Raw genomic sequence first — 21,888 nt, 5'->3', positions numbered from 1 at the left:
GCAAAAACCTCTGTTTCAGTGTAGGAGATGGACCGTCCACCCTGATAACATCACTTTAGCTGCTTAATGCAGCTTACTAAAAGGGTCTCTTAGCTATTGGCAAAGCAAGTTAGGTTGAGTGTCTTGATGGACAGCATGATTATTTGAGAGCATGCAATGGTGCATTGTTTATACAAATGACCTTTCTTTTTCCAAGACAGGACCTGATGTTCTATGCCTTTTCCCCCACAATGTGGGAAATCACTTTACATCTGGCCCATAGTTATATGAGATTCTGAAGCTTACCCTGACTTTATTGTTTCCCAGAGGTATGAACGACATTGGTGATTACATAGGCGCCAACATCGAAATCTCCTGGTTACCCAGCCTGGATGACTTGACCAAGGGATACGCAAGGAATTTTAGACCTGGAATTGGAGGTACCTCAGATTGGTTTTATTGTGGGGTGCAAAGGACCTGGGGAAATGTAAGAAAGTACTAAATATGCCGGATACTTAGGTCAGTATTTAAGTAGGGCATATGAAGAATGATTAAAAGTTCTGTGGTTTGTGACGGTGTTATATTGTGCTGTCTTTGCATGACTTGTTTTAAACCAGATGGAACATTTGTCAGATATGTGGTTAATAAGCAGAAATAGAAAATACACTGTTTGTGATATAGTTCCATGCATAGGTGGTTAGACTGAAAGATGTCCAGTGGTGCATCCTGTGTTTGGTACCTGAGCTTAGATTGGAAGCACCAAGCAGACTATTAACCCAAGTTATTTCAGGGGCAGTTTTACTCATCAAAGTTTAAATGCATCTATAAGTAAGAATATCTTTCTTTGTAATATAGGGTTAGAAAGCTCATCTTGCCTTTGAATTTCTATCCCATTCAAAGCGAACAAAAGGAGAGGGAATAAACATCACGGCATAGGAGAACAATCCAGCAAAAGAATGATGTCAGCCCAAAAGTGGGATAAAGGACGTGGCTTTATTGAAGCAACTTAGAAGACGTGACAGAGGCCGTGTTTCGGCAAATTTGCCTGCATCAGGGGTCATTCATGAAGATAAACAATAATCTAGAGCAGTGTATCGCAAACTGTGTGCCCCAAAGGATTCTAGGGGTGCCCCGAGATGCCAGCGAGGAGGAGAGGTGCCAGCTGACTGCTTAGAGGATGGGCCTCTCGCTGTGAGAGGCACATCCTGTAGTCGGTCGGCTGGCACCTACGCCTCTTCTCCTCACCAGTGCCTCTGCTCCTCCTCACCTCTCCTTCTGCAGCACCCTCTCCACAGGTAGTAATAGGAGGCTCAGGGCCACTGCTTGAGGACATCCGAACGTGTGCGGACATTGCCATGATGATGTCATACATATGCATCATATCATCGCTTCGACGTCCGTGCATTTCTGGGTGCCTTCCAGCCACAGCCCGAGATTAGTGTGCCAACAACTTAAAAAGTTTGCGACACAATGATCTAGAGCAGTGGTCTCAAACTCAAACCCTTTGCAGGGCCACATTTTGGATTTGTTGGTACTTAGAGGGCCTCAGAAAAAATAGTTAATGTCTTATTAAAGAAATGACAGTTTTGCATGAGGTAAAACTCTTTATCTATATATATAAAATCGGAGGTATGTATGTGTGTATGTATGTGTGTATGTGCCGCGATCACGCAAAAACGGCTTGACCGATTTGAACGAAACTTGGTATGCAGATCCCTCACTACCTGGGGTGATATGTTCTGGGGGTCTCGCAGCCCACCTGCACACATGGGCGGAGCTACAAACAGTAAATCAGATTTCACCCATTCATGTCAATGGAAAAAATGTAAAAAGCTGCCATTCTCACTGTAATTCAAAAACGGCTTGACCGATTTGAACGAAACTTGGTATGCAGATCCCTCACTACCTGGGGTGATATGTTCTGGGGGTCTCGCAGCCCACCTGCACACGTGGGTGGAGCTACAAACAGAAAATCAGATTTCACCCATTCATGTCAATGGAAAAAATGTAAAAAGCTGCCATTCTCACAGTAATTTAAAAACGGCTTGACCGATTTGAACGAAACTTGGTATGCAGATCCCTCACTACCTGGGGTGATATGTTCTGGGGGTCTCGCGGCCCACAACTCTATGTTGCTTGCTCAAGGGTGGGTTCACCCAAGAATTTATATGTTCTTGCTCCAGGAGGTGAAACTAAAAATGTTGTTTATAATCACGTTTTGCGTTAGTTGTATTGTATTCATTTTGTCAAATATTTCACATTATAATTTGAATATTGTACTTTTTATTAAGCTGTAAAAAAATAATTTCATTCACCACTATAAAGTATCTTTATTTGAATCCATTTACAGTGTTATTGCTATAATTAAATACCCGTGCAACGCCGGGGCATCAGCCAGTAGTTTATAAATCTTTCCTTTTGGCTAAGACTTAATAATATTGTAATTTATAGCTAAAGAGACATATGATCAAGAAACGGTTTTATTTTACTTTTGTGATTATGATAAACATACCGAGGGCCTCAAAATAGTACCTGGTGGGCCGCATGTGGCCCCGGGCCACAAGTTTGAGACCACTGATCTAGAGGGTAGCACTAGACTTACTTTATAGATTCAAAGTAAAATCAGACCAATCAAAGGCACCAAAAAGATTTGAAAGAGATGTGGATAGGCAGGATAAACATTTTTAAATACATAAGTAGATCATGCAATCCTGTTTTTGACAGTGTGTGTGTTTCCTTCTTCCAGGTCCTCCGGTAAATGTTGTTTTGGCAATAGAAGTAGCCAGCATTGACCATATCTCTGAAGTGAATATGGTAAGATATTAAACGTCTCAGAATACACCACCTAAGATCATAGGTCTGCTTGGGAAATACTATATACAAGGAATTATGGGACCAATATTCAAAATGATTTAATGGTATGAATAACTTGATTTAATGGTATAAATAATGGTATGAATGATTTAATGCTATGAATAATGATTTAATGGTATGAATAACATGAGGAAAGACCTAGCGAAGCTGGAAGAATGGTCTGAAATTTGGCGGCTATGATTTAATACTAAGAAATGCATGATCATGCGTTTGGGCTGAAAAGACTCGAGGGAATGGTACAGTTTAGGGGGTGAAAAACTTTTGTGGCCAAACAGGTTGAAAAGGTGCTGGCGAAAGCAAGAAGGATGCTAGGGTGCATAGGGAGAGATATGGGCAGTAGGAAAAAGGAGGTATTGATGTCTCTGTATGGTGAGACCTCATTTAGAATATTGTATACAATTCTGGAGGCCGCACCTTCAAAAAGATATAAAAAGGATGGAGTCGGTCCAGAGGAAGGCTACTAAAATGGTGCGTGGTCTTTGTCGTAAGGCATATGGGGACAGACTTAAAAATCTCAATATGTATACTTTGGAGGAAATGTGGGAGAAGAAAGATATGATAGAGATGTTTAAATACCTACATGGAGTAAATACGCGTGAGGGAAGTCTCTTTCAATTGAAAGGAGACTCCAGAGTAGAGAGTTGCGCGGGGAAAGAAATCCCACCCATCCCCACCCGTCCCCGCCAGAATCCTCTCCTGCCCCACCCGTCCCCACTAGGATCCTTTCCGTCCCCACCCGTCCCCACCAGGATCCTCTCCGTCCCCACCCGTCCCCACCCGTCCCAGTCAGGATCCTTTCCATCCCCACACATCCCCACAAGGAATTACCTCCATCCCCGCCCGTCCCCATAAAAAGCAGCAATTCCTTCTGACAGGATCATCAATTCCACAGTTTCTTTTGTGTTTGTGCTGCTGTTTTCCTTGTGGAATCTCTTTGCTGGAACCCTTTTTTTGTTTTCTGTTCAGGAAATTAACTTATAAACCCCCTCTTTTACTAAGGCTGACGTGTCCATTATATTATATGGACAAATCTTGCTTCCAAAGCCTTCCATCCCCGTGGGAGTCCCGTGGGCCAGAGGGGGGTCCCCGTGGGAGTCCCGTGGGTTAGGGGGGGATTCACAGCTCCTGATTGGTAAGGCCCGACTTTAGTGCAGCAAGAGGCGATCGGAGCATGCAGCGAGTGGTTTCCTTCACTCGCCGGTGCTCCGGCTGCTCTCTCCTGCTCTCCAGCTGTCCTCTTCTGGTCGGCGGTCACGGTCGGAAAATACCGCGAATGACTGGGACCGCAAACCGCCCGTCGCGAATGACCGGGGGAACACTGTAGTACATTCCATTCTCATTATTCCTGAAAATGCTTGTAAACCATGAAATCACAAATAACGAAATGCTGAGTCTATGGGGGAAATAGAGGTTAGATTCCAGCAGTGTACGTTATGCCTCAAAACCACGGAAAGTGAACAATGGATCCTACTGAGAAAATAAGATTACGTTCCTGCATGGGACGGCGCATGGAGTGCCTGTGTGCTTGCAATGCACTCTCCAGACGCTTGGAGGCCATATATGGAAGCAAATGCCTGACCACAAGGTGAAAGTGAAAGCAAGGAAAGCTGGTTTTTAAAGAGTCTGTCTGTGAATACACGAACACAGTGGTGCTAATGGGGAATATTGGCCACAAGGAATGCAATCATGATTACACCAAATCGTGCATTGGGAACGTGCACATAACAAGAACAGACTGTATCCACTAAGGGGTAAATTCTCTATACTACGTCTAACTTAGGCGTGCTTTAGACGTCCGGAAAACGCAAGTGTCAATCAAACGGTACTTAGGCATCAAGTGTCTACTTGCACAGACGCTGGGCACAGGATAGACGCAGGTTTCTGAAACGTCATCTAGACGTCTCCAAATGGCCGTTCGTAGATGCCAGATAGACGTCCGTATGATGGTTTTTTGTTTTTTTTTTTGTAATTATACTTTTTTATACTCTTTACTGATGCCGTTTCAGCGTTGTGATGTCACAGAATCGCCGATTTTTACAACGCAATTGATTTTGGAAAACATGGCTGCCAGGAGGAGCCCTAACTTCTCTTCTGAGGACTCCCACCTCCTGGCAACATTGTTCCTCCGCAAGGAGCACCATTTTTTTAAGATCGCAGGAAGGAGGAGAACCTTCCTGCAGTATCGTGTCTCCTGGCAAAATCCATGTTAGACCAGCGTTTCTTACATCTACAATAAAGACTATATTTAGACGCGGTCTGCCACCTAAGTAGCGTCTAAGTAGTGCCAGCCCATCACCACTCCCATGTCACGCCCACGTCTACATATGTAGACGCGTCTATGTCTTACGTAGACGTCTAACCCCCGCCTATCTTCTTTGGACGTCTATCTGCCGTCTAGCTACGTCTATGTCCCAATTAACGCTTGTTAAGACCCTTAACGCCGTAATTATTCAATTACTATGGACGTCTAAAGCACGCCTAAGTTTAGATGTATTATAGAGAATTTACCCCTAATTGCTGTGCCCAGAAACTGACTCACAGTTGCTAAAAGTGAAAGCCAAAGCTAAAAATCCTGTTGGAAATAATGAGTTTTTAAGAGGGATTTCAATTTGGGAAATGATTCTTCACTACGAATAGGACCAGGAAGCAGTGTTGTATAGTAACTAAGTAAATGTGACTAGTTACTGTACTTAAGTAAATGTTTTGTTAATTTTACCTGTAAAGAAATACAAAATAACATTTGTTACTTTTACTGAAGTAATAATGTTGCCATTTTTTTTTTTTTTACTACTTTTACTCAGTTACTTCTGATACTTGCAGTTAAAAGTAAAAAAGTAAAAACAGGAGCAGAATGGAGATGTAAACATAACATAAGAAACGCCTTCACCGGATCAAACTCTAGGTCCATCTAGTCCGGCGACCCGCACACGCGGAGGCCAAGCTAGGTGCTCCCTGATGGAGACCTTGATTACCCGTATCCCTCAATGTGATTTGCAAGAAGGTGTGCATCCAACTTGCGCTTGAATCCCAGAATGGTAGTCTCCGTCGCAACCTCCTCCGGGACAGCGTTCCAAGCGTCCACCACTCGCTGTGCAAAACAGAACTTCCTGACATTTGTCCTTGACCTGCCGCCCCTCAGTTTCAGTCCATGACCTCTTGTTCGTGTCACATTTGACAATGTGAATAAAGGTGCTTCTTGCTCTATTTTGTCGAATCCATTTAGTATTTTAAAAGTCTCTATCATATCCCCTCGCAGTCTCCTCTTCTCGAGGGTGAACAGTCCCAGTTTTCCGAGGCGTTCTTTGTAGCTCAAATTTTCCATTCCTTTTACTAGTTTCGTGGCTCGCCTCTGCACCCTTTCCAGCAGGGTTATATCCTTCTTTAGGTATGGAGACCAGTGTTGGACACAGTATTCCAAGTGTGGTCTGACCATTGCTCTGTAAAGCGGCAAAATGACGTCTGCCGATCTACTCGTGATTCCCTTCTTTATCATGCCCAACATCCTGTTTGCCTTCTTTGCTGCCGCCACGCATTGAGCCTATGGCTTAAGGGTTCTGTCTATCAATACCCCCAGGTCCCTTTCTTGTTCCCTTTTGGCCAATATTACACCTAACATTTTATATTCATGTTCCTTGTTTTTCCTACCCAGGTACATCACTTTGCATTTTTCTATGTTGAACTTCATCTGCCACTTTTCCGCCCATTCCTCCAGCTGGTTCAATTCTTCAGTAAACCAAATGAAACAGCAAAACTTGAGCCTGTAAAATGCTCTTCTACGTACTCAAATCCCTTATAATTATGCCCTTTAAGTTTTGGAAGAAAACATATACACTTGTCTGTGCTGTATTCATCGGTTCATAGATAACGGCGCAAAAGACAAAAGCGCGCGCCGACAATTGAGTGCAGCGCGGAGGTGCGCGCCGCACAAAATTACAGTTTTTAGGGGCTCCGATGGGGGTTTTTGTTGGGGAACCCCCCCCCAGTTTCCTTAATAGAAATCGCGCCGGCGTTATGGGGGGTTTGGGGGGTTGTAACCCTCCCCATTTTACTGTAAACTGAACTTTTTCCCTAAAAACAGGGAAAAAGTTAAGTTTTCAGTAAAATGTGGGGGGTTACAACCCCCCACGCCCACCACAACGCCCCCACAATGCGGCGCGATGTCTATTAAGTAAAGTGGGAGGTTCCCCAACAAAACCCCCCGTCGGAGCCCTAAAAACAGTAATTTAGAGCGGCGTGCGCCTCAGCGTTGCGCTCAATGGTCTGGGTGCGCCTTTGTCGCGGCGCGCTTTTGACCTGACACCGTATTCATCTTTACACGTATTGGTATTATGCTAGCCTAGGGTTCTGATGAAGATCTGCTTTGAATTCTATAGTAATGAAATACAAGTTTGTGTTGATCATTACTGGGATATGTTATTCTCATTATGCAACTACAGTGGATTCGGGCAGTGAATGCATGCTATTCTGAAATACCAGTGGTTAAAACTATCCATGCAGTGCTACTGATTAACGATTCTGCCCCCACAGTCGCGTTCTGCGTTGGTTTCAAATTTGTTATTCTTACCTGTGTTCAGTGCTGCCGGCACTTCCCAATTGTCCTTACAATCTGTGTGCTAAGTCAGCGTCTCTCTCCCCCCAAACACGTCCTGCCAAGTGCTAGCTTCGGATCCCTTAAGAGACATGCTCAATCCATCTTCTCTAGGAAAGTGGGCTTTCCTTTACCCAACATTTACCGAACTGCTACACGGCTCATCTTCTACCAACTTCACTGTACTCATGTCACCCCTCTCCTTAAATCATTTCGCTGGTCCTATCTGCCTTCACATACAATTCAAACTCCTATTGCTAACCTACAATTGTGTTTGTTCTACAGCCTCAATATCTCTCCTCTCTTCTCTCTCCCTATACACCTCCCAGAGAACTCTATTTCTGGGATAAGCTGCTCTTAGCTTATCCAGTCTGCCAATTCCAGATCGTTCCTTTCATCTAGCTGCTCCCTATGCCTGGAATAAATTACCCGAGTTTGTCCATCAAGCAGACTGAAAACCCACCTTTTTGATATAGCTTTCAATCCTTAGCCCTACTCCTCTGCCCTCCAGCCCAGCCCGCTGATTAACCGTTCCCCTTAACTGTATCCATGACATCCTGTTTGTCTGTCTTGTCTGTTTAGACTGTAAGCTCTTTTGAGCAGGGACTGTCTTCTTTGTCACTTTGTACAGTGCTGCGTACGTCTGGTAGCACTATAGAAATAATTCATAAGTAGTAAATCCCTCACATATAACTTTCTCAACTGCCTCATTTTATTTCCACATCGCTCTACCTGTGCAATAAATCAACTCATTCTTCAGACACTCCATATCCATTTCTCTGCAATATTGTCAGCAATTGGGAATGTCCAGTACAAATACTCATGCCCTGGGGCAGAAAGACGAATGGGTTTTCAACTTCTAACATACATACCCTGTTTCCCCAATGGTATTCCCCGAAGAGCGCAGAGAGAGGGGAGACATGATCGAGACGTTCAAGTATCTTACGGGCCGCATCGAGGCGGAGGAAGATATCTTCTTTTTCAAGGGTCCCACGACAACAAGAGGGCATCCGTTGAAAATCAGGGGCGGGAAACTACGAGGTGACACCAGGAAATTCTTTTTCACTGAAAGAGTGGTTGATCGCTGGAATAGTCTTCCACTACAGGTGATTGAGGCCAGCAGCGTGTCTGATTTTAAGGCCAAATGGGATCGGCACATGGGATCTATTCACAGGGCAAAGGTAGGGGAGGGACATTAAGGTGGGCAGACTAGATGGGCCGTGGGCCCTTATCTGCCGTCTATTTCTATGTTTCTATGTAAGACACTGTCTTATTTTTTTTGGAAGGCCAAAATACGCTCTAGGGCTTATTTTCGGGGGGATGCCTTATTTACCCATGAAGAAGACTACAGTACACAGTTATTGTTGAAAAAAAAACAGAATTTTATTACCTGTATTGGATGTTCTGGCCGTGAACAAACTCCTGCAGTCTCCGTTAGGGAGGGATGAGGGAAGCTGCCTGTGTTTCCTTGCGCGGAGTCACGTGTGCGCGCTGCAGTCCTGTCACTTCCTCCTCTTCACTTCATGACGAGGCGCGGCACGCAGCCATGGAGGCAAATACGGTAGACGGAGGGACCGCACGGAGTCACCCACCGTACCACCCGATTCGGGTAAGCGCAGGTATCGGTGGGTGGCTTATTTGCGGGGGGGGTGCCTTATTTTACATTTTTTTCTAAAAAGGGGGGGCTGTCTTATTTGATGGCCCTGCCTTATCATCGGGGAAACACGGTAGTAACATAGTAGATGACGGCAGATAAAGACCCGAATGGTCCATCCAGTCTGCCCAACCTGATTCAAGTTAAATTTTTTCTTCTTCTGCATGCAGTAAGTAAATTGCTTATACTTATTGTGCAATAAACTGATGAAACTCAGGAAAAACAGAGTCTTCGTTGTAGTAAGTGTGGGGGGGGGGGGGGGGGGAGGGAGCGGATTGCCCCGAGCACTATCTTGGTGGGGAAACCAGCACCCATCCTCCTCTCCACCCCCACCCCGCGCCTTCCCCACTCCCCACTACTGCACATGTGCCCCTTCCCTTCCCAGGTACCCCTTTAACATTCCCAGCACGAGCAGCATCCCCAATCGGCTGCTTGCACCAGCGTGGGCTCTTCCTGACTTGACTTCCTGGACCCGTGCCAAGGACGTGATGTCAGAGGAAGAGCCGACACCGGAAGCACTATAGCCAGCAGGTCAGGCTTCCAAGTTTCCAAGTTTTATTAAAATTTGTTATCCTGCTTATCAGATTTCTAAGCAATTTTACAATAAAAAAAAATATTTAATGGAGGATATATAAATATTCATCATTAAACAAAATTCTATGAGGGGCATAATCGAAAGGGACGTCTAAGTCTGTTTGTGTCTAAGTCGCAAGTCGTCCAAAGTAAAAAAATCAGCCTAGGACACATTTTCGAAAAATACACCAGACATGGCACCTAAATAGTGGGGTACCTTACAGGGCACTGCTGTGAACTTCACAAAAAGGGTGCCATGTCTTCTCCTCCCTACAGCTTTCTTATAGGTCATGGTGAGCTCCCAAAACCACCTCCAGAATCCCCTAGACCCACTTATCTACCACCCCAATAGCCCTCATGGCTTCAGGAGCCACTTATATGCCAGTAATAAAGGGGTGTATAGGGGAGTGCACATGTTTAAGTATCAATGCAGTGATTACAGGGGCTTATGGGCAAGGGTCCTCCTCTCTATGGGTCCCTAACCCACCCCCAAGATGACTTAAGCTACCTCTGTGCTGGACGACTAGGCTTTCCTATGCCAGGCGGCCAGGTGATGATGGTCTGGAGGCTGAATTTTAAAGGTGTGATTAATATTTTTTATGGGGGGGGGGTTGTCGGTGATCACTGGGGTAGTGTGTGGGGGTCTGTGTTATGTGTTTGCAGTGCTTATCTGGTGAGTTTAGGTGAGTTTTTATGACTTAGACCATGTGTTATATGGTCTAAGTCACAACGTCCAAGTTCCGTCGATCGAGGGCTGTATAACTTTCGGTTATACATGCTGTAGGACTAAGTCTAAGCCGGCCCATGTCCTGCCGAACTCCCGCCCTCGACACGCCTCCCGAAACGCCCCGTTTAGCTTTGGTCATTCAGCGGCACTATGAAGCCTAGGTCGTTTAGAAATACGTCCAAAACCCGTTTTTTTTTTATTATCGGCACTTGGACGTATTTGGGAAACGTTCGTCCAAGTGCCCACTTAGGCCGGTTTTTGGACGTTTTTCTCTTTCGATTATGAGCCCCTATATGTATATTCACATGGACGTTACGGACTGACAATAATTATAGGAGGTAAGAAGGGAGAAATACAACGCCGAGAACGTTGAAGAGGTACGGGGAAGGAGCGGATGGGGGTTAGGGGGTAGAGAAGAGGGCAGGGGAGGGGTGCCCCACCCCAGGTGCCTCTCACCCTTGCTATGCATTGTGAGATCAGCTCATTGGCCCACAGTAAAGCATTCGAGAGACATGATAGCACATCTGAAAACCAAGAAATTAAGAATGGTCTTGCCCTTTCCAGAGTGATTTTATTTTAGTCTTCTTCACTGGCCCTGGTTTTAGGAGTACACCATGACTGTATTCTTGCGGCAGAGCTGGAGGGACGCACGCCTCTCTTACAATCACACCAACAAAACTCTTGGTTTGGACAGCAGATTTGTAGACAAGCTCTGGCTACCCGACACATTTATTGTGAATGCCAAGTCTGCCTGGTTTCATGATGTCACCGTGGAAAACAAGCTCATCCGTCTGCAGCCTGATGGGGTCATCTTGTACAGTATCAGGTATGTCTTATCTCACAGTCCTTTCATTTAAAAATTGTAGGGTAATTTTTCAAGTACCTTTCTTATTTCTAATCTTAATGTATATTTTCTGTAAACCGCTTAGAACCTAACGGATGTAGCGGTATATAAGAAATAAATTACATTACATTACATTACATTATGACAAACTGCCTCACTTGAGCAACAGATATGCACATAATTACAGCTGTTTTATTTAGAAAAGTTATACAATTATACCTGTCGTTCAGAAAGTTCCTCCACAAAGTGTACACCTGTTCTGTGGCACACACAATTTTTCTGTTTTCTTTTACATACCTGTGTGTGAGAGTTTTTTTTTTTTTGGGGGGGGGGGGTTGTGTTTTTTTTTTACAGTACACACCCTGTCCAGGTTAAGATCTCTGGAGCACCTCTGCTCAGGTTGTAGAAATTTATGCATATACAAAGAATATGTACATATGTATTCAGGTATATACCCCAGGGTAGTTTTAGAAAATGCTTGGTTCTTCTGTAAACAAAATGTGTAGAAGGGGACCAAAGTACATCACACAAAGTAGACAACCAAAAAAAGCACCAAGAACCATCCAGTTAGGGACAAGCAAATGAAATGTATTACTGTAAGCAACAAAGGTACAAGTGGATTGATTTTTCACTCTGTCAAAAAATTACACGCCCATTAAATTCTATTTATTTATTCAATTTTCTATACTGTTCTCCCAGGAGAGCTCAAAACGGTTTACATGAATTTATTCAGGTACTCAAGCATTTTTCCCTGTCTGTCCCGGCAGGCTCACAATCTATCTAATGTACCTGGGGCAATATGGGGGGATTAAGTGACTTGCCCAGGGTCACAAGGAAAAGTCTGGGTTTGAACCCACAACCTCAGGGTGCTGAGGCTGTAGATTTAACCACTGCGCCACTCTAGAAATAAAAATGTAGTAAAAGTGAGCCAAGTATAGGACAGTCAAGCCATTGTGACATCACTGATGAGGTTGGCTCTTAGGGATTGGTGGAATGAGGCATTATGATGTCACAATACCAGCTCTGGTTATCAGAGGCTGAAACTTTTCACATTATTTATTTATTCAATTTTCTATACTGTTCTCCCAGGGGAACTCAGAATAGTTTACATGAATTTATTCAGGTACTCAAGCATTTTTCCCTGTCTGTCCCGGCAGGCTCACAATCTAGCTAATGTACCTGGGGCAATGGGGGGGATTAAGTGACTTGCCCAGGGTCACAAGGAAAAGTCTGGGTTTGAACCCACAACCTCAGGGTGCTGAGGCTGTAGATTTAAACACTGCGCCATTCTAGAAATCAAAATGTAGCAAAAGTGAGCCAAGTATAGGTCAATCAAGCCATTGTGACATCACTGATGAGGTTGGCTCTCAGGCATTGGTGGAATGAGGCATTATGATGTCACAATACCAGCTCTGGTTATCAGAGGCTGAAACTTTTCACACTGTTTATTCAATTTTCTATACTGTTCTCCCAGGGTGGCTCAGAATAGTTTACATGAATTTATTCAGGTACTCAAGCATTTTCCCTGTCTGTCCCAGTAGGCTCACTATTTATCTAATGTGCCTGGGGCAATGGGGGAGATTAAGTGACTTGCCCAGAGTCACAAGGAGCAGCGGGGGTTTGAACCCACAACCCCAGGGCACTGAGGCTGTAGGTTTAACCACTGCACCAAACACTCCCTACGGATGTATTAGCATTTATCATGCACTATATCGGCTAGTGAATTATTCTTGGCTTCTGATTGGACCAGGGTATTCAATGACTGGCTTGGAATACTTGATAAAATGATATGGCCACTGCAGTTTCTTAGTTGGTTAAATGCAACATACCTTACTTCTGCATTGTACAAAGACAATTGCTAAGCCATGTCATTCTATTTTAAAGAATGCCCAAAATGCATGTAATAAATGTTATTCTATTTTTGTTATTTTAACAGGATCACCTCAACAGTAGCCTGTGACATGGACCTTTCCAAATATCCCATGGATGAGCAGGAGTGTATGCTGGATCTGGAGAGCTGTGAGTACCCTTTCTGTCCCTCCATGCCGAGCAGGACAAGCTGTCCAGAATGGTATGGATAGAAGCAGTGGCGTAGCGAGGGTGAGAGAGCGCCCAGGGCGGTGACGCCAGTCCCCTGCCCTCATCTCCGCTCTCTCGATCCCCCACGCATAGGAAGTGACCTCAGAGGGAGAGCCGCCGGGGTAACGAGGAGCACGTTGAAGTCACTTGCAGCAGTGGACAACTAGAGGTACAGGAGACGGGAAGGGGGGCCCAGGCAGGGGGGGTGGAGACGAAAGCGGGGGAGGGGCGCCTCTCACCCTTGCTACGCCACTGATTGCTCATCTTTCCACACTAAAAACAGGAGTTTTGTTACAGATAGATTTTTTCTTCCAGAGTGCTGGGTATTGTCCTAGACTCGTCACTCACATTTCACAAACAGGTAAATTCTATGGTAAAAAAAAGTGTTTTTTTAGTTTACGTATGCTATATTTCAATCATTTTACTGAAGGAACAAAGTAAAACAATTATATAATACAAATAGATATTCATTGCAAATAATTTCACAAATTTGAAAATTCAAATCCAAATATTCCATTAAATACTATCATTCCTCCAAATATTTTATAAGATAAATCCTATTCCCCCCTTTCACCCCCCTTCCCCTTTATGTTCAAACATTTATTAAATGAATAGAGTAAAAATACATATAAATTATACAGAAAGATATTCTTTACAAATAATAAATAATTCACAAATGTGGTACAGCAAGGTTAGGGGATCACTTGGTGATGATAGAGAATCACTCGGAGTGCTCGTTTTTAATATTAATGACCTCGTTGTATTACATTTGCATGGCAGTATCAGAGACTGCTAGAAAACTCGTAAAAGATCACGGTAAGCCATTTTAATAATCCGCCACTAAAATACATGCACACTAAACTGGCTGGAACCGGTTTAGCGAGCACGTTGAAGGCACATTTTAGTTTTGAGAATCTTCCCCTAAGTAAGTTATCTAATAGAGAATGACACAGTGGCGGTTACCTGCTGCTAGCCGCGGGTAACCCGCCAAAACGGTGACCCCAAAAAATGGTCACTGCAAGTTCGGGGACAAGGCCATTCACTGCCCCATGGAGCGGTGAATGGTAGCACAGGGCGGTGAACAATCTTGAACGCACGGTGACCGAGCGTTCGAACCAGCAGCCCACTCTCACCCGCCGTCCGTCCATGTATCTCCCTCCCTCCTTTTCCCTTACCTTTTCTTCTTAAAATGGCAATTTCTATAAGGCTACGAGCTGTATTACAGCTGGAACCTTGAAGTCGCGTTGCGTTGCCTGCTGGTAAAAGTCTCCTCTGACGCAACTTCCGGTTGCATCGGAGGAGACTTCTAGCAGGCAACCCGACGCGACTTCAAGGCTCCGGCTGTAATACAGCTCGTAGCCTTATAGAAATCGCCATTTTAAGAAGAAAAGGTAAGGGAAAAGGAGGGAAATGCATGTCTGGCTGGCGGGAGGGAGCTGCTGGACCGCATGAAGGGTGCTTTGGGTGGGGGGATGGAGAGGAGAAGACGCTGAAGACGGGGGCCGGGGCCGGGGCAGTGAAAGAGACAGCGGGGTGGTGACGGGGCGGTGAAGGGGATGGCAGAGACGGGGACGGGGCTGTGAAAGGGACAGCGGGTGGAGAGGATGGTGGCCTAGGGACGGGGCGGTGACGGGGACAGAATTTTTCCCCGTGTCATTCTCTATTATCTAAGCTCATAAGTAATGTGACGAGTGGGAGTTGAAACTCACTTCTGAGATTCTCAGTCTGATGCTCCAGTTAGCAGATTATTTCACCGGCGCCAGTTTAAGAGATGAATGGAAAATACTCTTTGTAACATAGGGGTCCTTTTACTAAGGCGTGTTAAACGATTTAGCACGCGCTAAATGCTTACGCATCCATAAAATATAATGGGCGCACTAGCCTGTAACACGCACTAATCGTTAGCGTGCGCTAAATCGGCTAACGTGCCTCAGTAAAAGAGGGGGGATAGTAAATGACGGCAGATAAAGACCTGAACGGTCCATCCAGTCTGCCCATTAGTTATGCCCATTAAAAATACTTGAATTTTTTTTTTTTTCAGAAGACAAAACATAGGAGATGATCATGAACTTGCATTGTGTTATCTAGTTTTTATTTTCTTTTTTCAACTGTCTTTATCTATCTCTTTGTTATGCTGGTCCTTTGGCCCGCTTTCCTTTGGCAGATGGTTATTCGTCAGAGGACATTTTGTACCACTGGTCTGAGAGTCAACAGCAGATTCATGGGTTGGATAAACTGGAACTTGCTCAGTTCACCATAACTAATTACAGATTTGCCACGGAAATGATGAACTTCAAATCCGGTAATTTATGGACCGCCAATACCTTGTGTCTTGAAAGCAGACCAGCAGGTGGACGGGGAAACCTTCTCACAAACGTTCTTTGCTCACCCTCTTCCTTTATCTCAAACAGGGCAGTTTCCTAGACTCAGTCTTCGCTTCCATCTCAGAAGAAATCGAGGGGTGTATATCATTCAGTCCTACATGCCTTCTGTCCTCTTGGTAGCCATGTCCTGGGTCTCCTTCTGGATCAGCCAGTCAGCTGTGCCTGCCAGAGTGTCACTAGGTAAAAATCAAATTAGTAGGAATTTCATGACAAGCTGCAGTTAAAAGTAACATTATGACCTTCTGTCTTTTTAACTTGCAAAATAAACTCTTTCCCAGCCATTATCAAACCTGGGAGTGACAGATTATAGCAATGAGAGAGTATGATAATCAACGCATGTGGCTAAGACCAGGATTGTCCTGAGCCGGAAACACACTCCCTATGACATGCCACCTAGCAGGGGCATAACCAGCCTTCCAATTTGAGGGGTCCATGGATAGACTGGAGGGGGGCAACACATTCCTCCTTTGTCGTCACCCCCCACCACCACCACTCACGGGTACTCATGCAATTGTTTTTCCCTCTCTCACCTCCTATGCTCCGTGTGTCTCTCCCTTTCCTCCTATTCATGATCTGGTGTCTTATTCACTTTTCCTCCTTGAGTGCTGCATCAGCTCTCAAGGCAGCACTCAAGGCTCTTGCTGGCTCTGGAAGCTTTATCTCTACAGTGTCCAAAAGGAAATTGTGCAGAAAGCTTCTGGGGCCAGAAAGAGATGAGGCGGTCTTAAGAGGGGTGACCCAGTAGAACAACAGTGGCCTGGGGGGGGGGGGGGAGAAGTGAACGAGATGCCAGACCATGGGGAGGAAGAAAGAGAGAAACACACCCCAGACTGCACAAGTTATGGGGTGGGGGGACTGATGGACAGCATATGCACTGCTACTGGGGAAGCATAAGCCAAGAATGTGTGTGTGTGGGGGGGGGGGGAAGTGCTAGAGCTGCCCCTGCCCCCTAGAGCTTCTATCGTGCCCGCAGTGTTTGCAGCCAAGCAGGGAAGGCAAAGGACATGACACAATTTTGGAGTCCATGCCTCTCTTGCAGTGCTTGTACATAGCTTGCTACAGCCCTAGCAGAGACTTTGGACATCATTTAGAACATTAATATTTAAGCTTGTTTTATTGCTTTTTTATTTGTTCATAAAGTTTTATAGTTGTGCTCCCTTTCTCTCCCTCCAACCCAATTCCATCCAGTATCCTTCCCCCCTCTGTCTTTCTCTCCCTGCACACCAATTCCATCAGCATCTGCCCCCCTTTCTCTCCCTCCGCCACCCTTTCATACCAATATCCTGATCCCTTTTCTCTCCCTCCACTCCAATGCCATCCAGTATCCTTCCCCCCTCTATCTTTCTCTCCCTGCACACCAATTCCATCAGCATCTGCCCCCCTTTCTCTCCCTCCGCCACCCTTTCATACCAGTATCCTGCTGCCTTTTCTCTCCCTCCACTCCAATGCCATCCAGTATCTTGCCCCCTCACTTCCCCCACCACTGCTGTATGCTTCTCAAACCAGCAGCAGCAACTGTAAACGTAAATGCAGTCATTGAGGGACCTTGCAGCTCCTCCCCGCGGCTGCTGGCTCTGCTCCGGATCAAGGAAGTGACGTCGGAGGGGGTGGACCGGCAGGCACAGGGAGGTGCAGGAAGATCCTGTGATGACTGAATTTAAAGTTTACTGCCGCCATTGCTGGTTCAGGAAAGCAGCAGCGGCAGAGTAGGGCAGGAGGTTTCAGACCCGGTGTGCTGGCTGTGCTCCCTATTAGAGCATATACCCATGGCAGACCCTCCCTTGGTACACCACTGTTGCTCTTTAATATAGGTTTTATTCTATAACATCAGCCTTCACAAGACTAGATTTGATAAAATATAAAACACCATCTGTCCCAGAGAGAGCTGCATGGATGTTTCCGATTAGGATCTGCCTATAAAATGAATCTGGATAAAAAAAAAAGATCCAATTTCATATTGCCCTCGTCATTGAAATGTTGCTGTGTCCTCTAGGTATAACGACAGTTCTGACCATGACGACACTAATGGTCAGTGCCCGCTCTTCCCTCCCCCGAGCCTCTGCAATCAAAGCGCTGGATGTCTACTTCTGGATCTGCTATGTCTTTGTCTTCGCCGCCCTGGTTGAGTACGCATTTGCCCACTTTAATGCCGACTACCTGAGGAAGCAGAAAGTGAAGGTGAAAACCAGAAAACAGAGCAGAGAGGTCAGTTGTGAAAACGAAGGTTTCTTTATAACCCACTTCCACGCACATGCTTAATCTTTGCTAGAAGAAAAACCACAGCAGCTGTACATGCCTTTAGTTAAATGAATTCTGCTCCACAGTTTTCACTGTTGCAAACAAAAGGCTTTCCACTAGGAGTTGTATTCTAAGCCGAGAATTGCTGAAAGGCCATAGAGCTTTGGTGAGAAGGGAATCAAAGCATGAAAATGACCACAAATCAACAATTAGAAACCTTTTTATATGCTTTTAGGTTTGCCTTATTTATGTTAATTCCAGAGGGAAGTGCTATACAACTATTTCCTTCTGGGTATGTGCCATGATATTTCTGCAGTCACACATAAATCATTTTTTTTACATCATTGCTCTCTTGTTTTTTTTTTAAGTTCAATCTGTTTATTGAGGTATATCAGAAATTAAACATTATAAAACTAACACAGTTCACGAAAGTCTTTCAAAAAACATGAACACATATCAGGCCAGTCAACTATAATCCAGAATGATGAAAAATTAGTATTTGAACTGTTTGCGGATAAATGTCAATGGGCTTCCATAATTCATAAAAACAAAACTTGCTTAATTAATATACAATTTTTCAGCAGCATAATGTTCATAGCATTTAAATAAACATAAGGAATTCCACCCAAAAGTATGATTAAGTAAGGAAGCAGCTTTCCAAAATTGTAAAATCTGTTGAATGCCAACAGAAATCATAATGTCTACCATATATTCATTAAACAATTTATTAAACAATGATCTTTCTTGGCACTGTCAGAATTCCCACGGTACTCTTTCTCATATGCTTTTTGCTTGCTCGCATATTCTCCCTTCTGGGAACAGAAATGGTCCACCATAAGTTCTATTTCAAACTGTACTGCTGATTTATCGGTGACGGGACTAAATCGCGCGAAACAACGGCACGCCGACAACTGAGCACAGACAACTGAGCGCAAGGTTGACGGCGCGCTGAAGAAAAGCACTATTTTAAAGGGCTCCAATTGGGGGTGTGGGGGGAACCCTCCCACTTTACTTAACAGACATTGCGCTGGTGTTGGAGGGGGTTTGGGGGGTTGTATCCCCCACATTATACTTAAAACTGAACTTTTTCCCTAAAGAACAGGCAAAAAGTTCGGTTTCAAGTATAATGAGGGGGGTTACAACCCCCCAAACCCCCCCACAACGCCAGTGCGATGTCTGTTAAGTAAAATAGGGGGGTTCCCCACCAACACCCCCCGTCGGAACCCTTTAAAATAGTGCTTTTCTTCGGCGCGCCGTCAACCTTGCGCTCAGTTGTCTGTGCTCAGTTGTTGGCGCGCCGTTGTCTCGCGCGATTTTGTCTATGAACTGATTTATCTTTTGACACCATTATTATGCGTTCATGCCATCCTTGTTTTGCGCACTGCTCTCTTGTTCTTATTCTGCCACATCTGTATGGCTTTGAGACGCAGCTCCTGATTGGTGAGACCCGACTTTAGTACAGGAAGAGGTGGTCGGAGCATACCGCAAGTGATTTCCTTCACTTGCCGGCGTTCCAGCTGCCCTCTCCTGCTTCCCCTTCGCAGTCGGAAAATACCACGAATGACCGGGACCACGAATTCGCAGGGGAACACTGTAATATATTTGTGCGTACTTGTGACATTTTTAATGATATTTTTTGTGATTGTTGATTTGTGGCTATTTTCATATTTAATCTACTACTACGCAGCTCTATACATTTGACATGGTCCCTTCTCTGAAGAGCTTACAATCTAGTTTGGACAGACAGACAGGACATATAGGGGTTGGGAAGTTCCTTACAGAGAGAATGAAAGGAAGGACATAGGTAATTTTTATGGTGAATGGGCTAACATTGCAAAGGCATACACCAACCAGTAAAACTGACCCCAAAAAAGTGACAGGTCCTAGAACTGTCAGTAACTGTGTTACTGACAGGTCTGACATGTTTAAACGTTTTTTTCTATGGGCACAGAGAGAGGGGGGGATCTTGGTGGGGGAGTGTCGATTGGGCTCAGGGGGGTCACGGCAGCAGGAGGGAGTGGGCATCTCTCCTGCCTCTCTTTATTTTTAGTCATTGGGGGAGGGGGTATCATTAGGGGAGCAGCTCAACTAAACTTTTTTTTTTTTTTAATGGGGCAGATATTGTGCATGTGAAACAAATGCACATCTGTGCCATTAAAAAAAAGAAAAGAAAAAAAAAGAAAGAAAAAAGCCCTGAACAGCTGAATAGCAGGAGATTGCTGTTCAGGCTTCCCCAAACTGGCTCTGCGCATGTCTGAGAGCCGGTTCCTAAGCGAGCGATCAAATGGGACTGTTTTCTTACTCTTTGTGACTCTGTGCAGCGCTGCATGCATCTGGTCGCACTATAGAAATAATTCATAGTAGTAGTTTTGCTAGAGCATGTTTTATCAACATACCGGATTTTGTTTCTTGGTTTATTTTTGCTCTCACTGCAGATAAACATGAAGAAAGGAAAAACTGCCATAGTCTTGTTTTCGCTGTCAACTGCTGGCATGAACCAAGATCTGTCCGTTTGCAACAGGCAGCAGCGACAGGCTAGAGAGCACAGCTCATGGGACGAGACATGCAGACAAACCAAAATGGAACATGAGCCCAGACCCACAAAGAGGGGGGGCTTAACATCTTTCTTCAAGCCCATTGACGCGGATACCATAGACATTTATGCTCGAGCAGTATTCCCTGCAGCCTTTGCAGCTGTAAACATTATCTACTGGGTTTCTTATACTTTATAAAAGCGAAGAAATTACCCATGAAAAAAAAAAAAAAACAAGCAGAGAAAGTAATAATTGAATGGGAGCTCTTCCTCCAGGTTAAAAAAAACTACCAGGTCTTAAAACGTTATTTGAAATATGTCATCATTATTGGAAACTGGAAAGGGCAACTAAGATATAGGTTGTATGCTGAAATATGTTAAAGAATGGAAACATTTGTGGGGGTAAGGAATATGAGGCATGTACAATTTTGGTATCAATGCCTCTAGTACAGGGGTGGGCAACTCCGGTCCCCGAGGGCTACAATCCAGTCAGGTTTTCAGGATTTCACCAATGAATATGCATGAGATCTATTTGCATGCACTGCTATCAATGCATATTCATGGAGGAAATCCTGAAAACCCGACTGGTTTCAGGATTTCCCCCATGAATATGCATGAGATCTATTTGCATGCACTGCTTTCAATGCATATTCATGGGGGAAATCCTGAAAACCCGACTGGTTTCAGGATTTCCCCCATGAATATGCATGAGATCTATTTGCATGCACTGCTTTCAATGCATATTCATGGGGGAAATCCTGAAAACCTGACTGGTTTCAGGATTTCCCCCATGAATATGCATGAGATCTATTTGCATGCACTGCTTTCAATGCATATTCATGGGGGAAATCCTGAAAACCCGACTGGTTTCAGGATTTCCCCCATGAATATGCATGAGATCTATTTGCATGCACTGCTTTCAATGCATATTCATGGAGGAAATCCTGAAAACCCGACTGGTTTCAGGATTTCCCCAATGAATATGCATGAGATCTATTTGCATACACTGCTTTCAATGCATATTCATTGGGGAAATCCTGAAAACCCAACTGGATTCCGGCCCTTGAGGAGCAGAGTTGCCCACCCCTGCTCTAGTAGGTTAAGGCACCATGAATCTTCTTTTGCAGTTACCTGATGGTTCTCCCCCACCCCCAAATTTTTATATCCCCTACTTACTCGGCCCATAGGAGCCAACTCTGCAGGTGCTGTGGGTGCTTGAGCACCCCCAATAGGGCCTTATTCAAAAATTTTTTTACCTCATTCTATGCCTAAGGAAAATCACTGACATCACATTGGTTCACTCTGGGTTAGTTTTGCACATACCGTGACAGGAATGAACCACATTCCTAAGCCAGGGTATATAGAGAAAGATCTCAGTCTCTCAAACTGACTGCTAACGCTCACTATAGCGCTTA

The 21,888-nt window shown here is 44.7% G+C and overlaps 1 protein-coding gene across 1 annotated transcript; it reads left to right on the top strand.

Moving 5' to 3' along the window:
* Positions 1-310: 310 nt before the first annotated feature.
* Positions 311-20,673, top strand: GABRD (gamma-aminobutyric acid type A receptor subunit delta). Its single transcript, XM_033922493.1, has 8 exons — positions 311-419; positions 2,726-2,793; positions 11,001-11,221; positions 13,176-13,258; positions 15,483-15,620; positions 15,730-15,882; positions 17,696-17,907; positions 20,376-20,673. The coding sequence occupies exons 1-8, from the start codon at positions 311-313 to the stop codon at positions 20,670-20,672; spliced, it is 1,281 nt and encodes a 426-aa protein (XP_033778384.1). The 3' UTR covers position 20,673.
* The last annotated feature ends 1,215 nt before the right edge of the window (positions 20,674-21,888 follow it).

The sequence above is a fragment of the Geotrypetes seraphini genome, chromosome 15, assembly GCF_902459505.1.
Source record: "Geotrypetes seraphini chromosome 15, aGeoSer1.1, whole genome shotgun sequence".
Lineage (NCBI taxonomy): Eukaryota > Metazoa > Chordata > Amphibia > Gymnophiona > Dermophiidae > Geotrypetes > Geotrypetes seraphini.
Note: the sequence above shows the minus strand (reverse complement) of the source record. Positions and strands in the feature narration are given on the sequence as shown.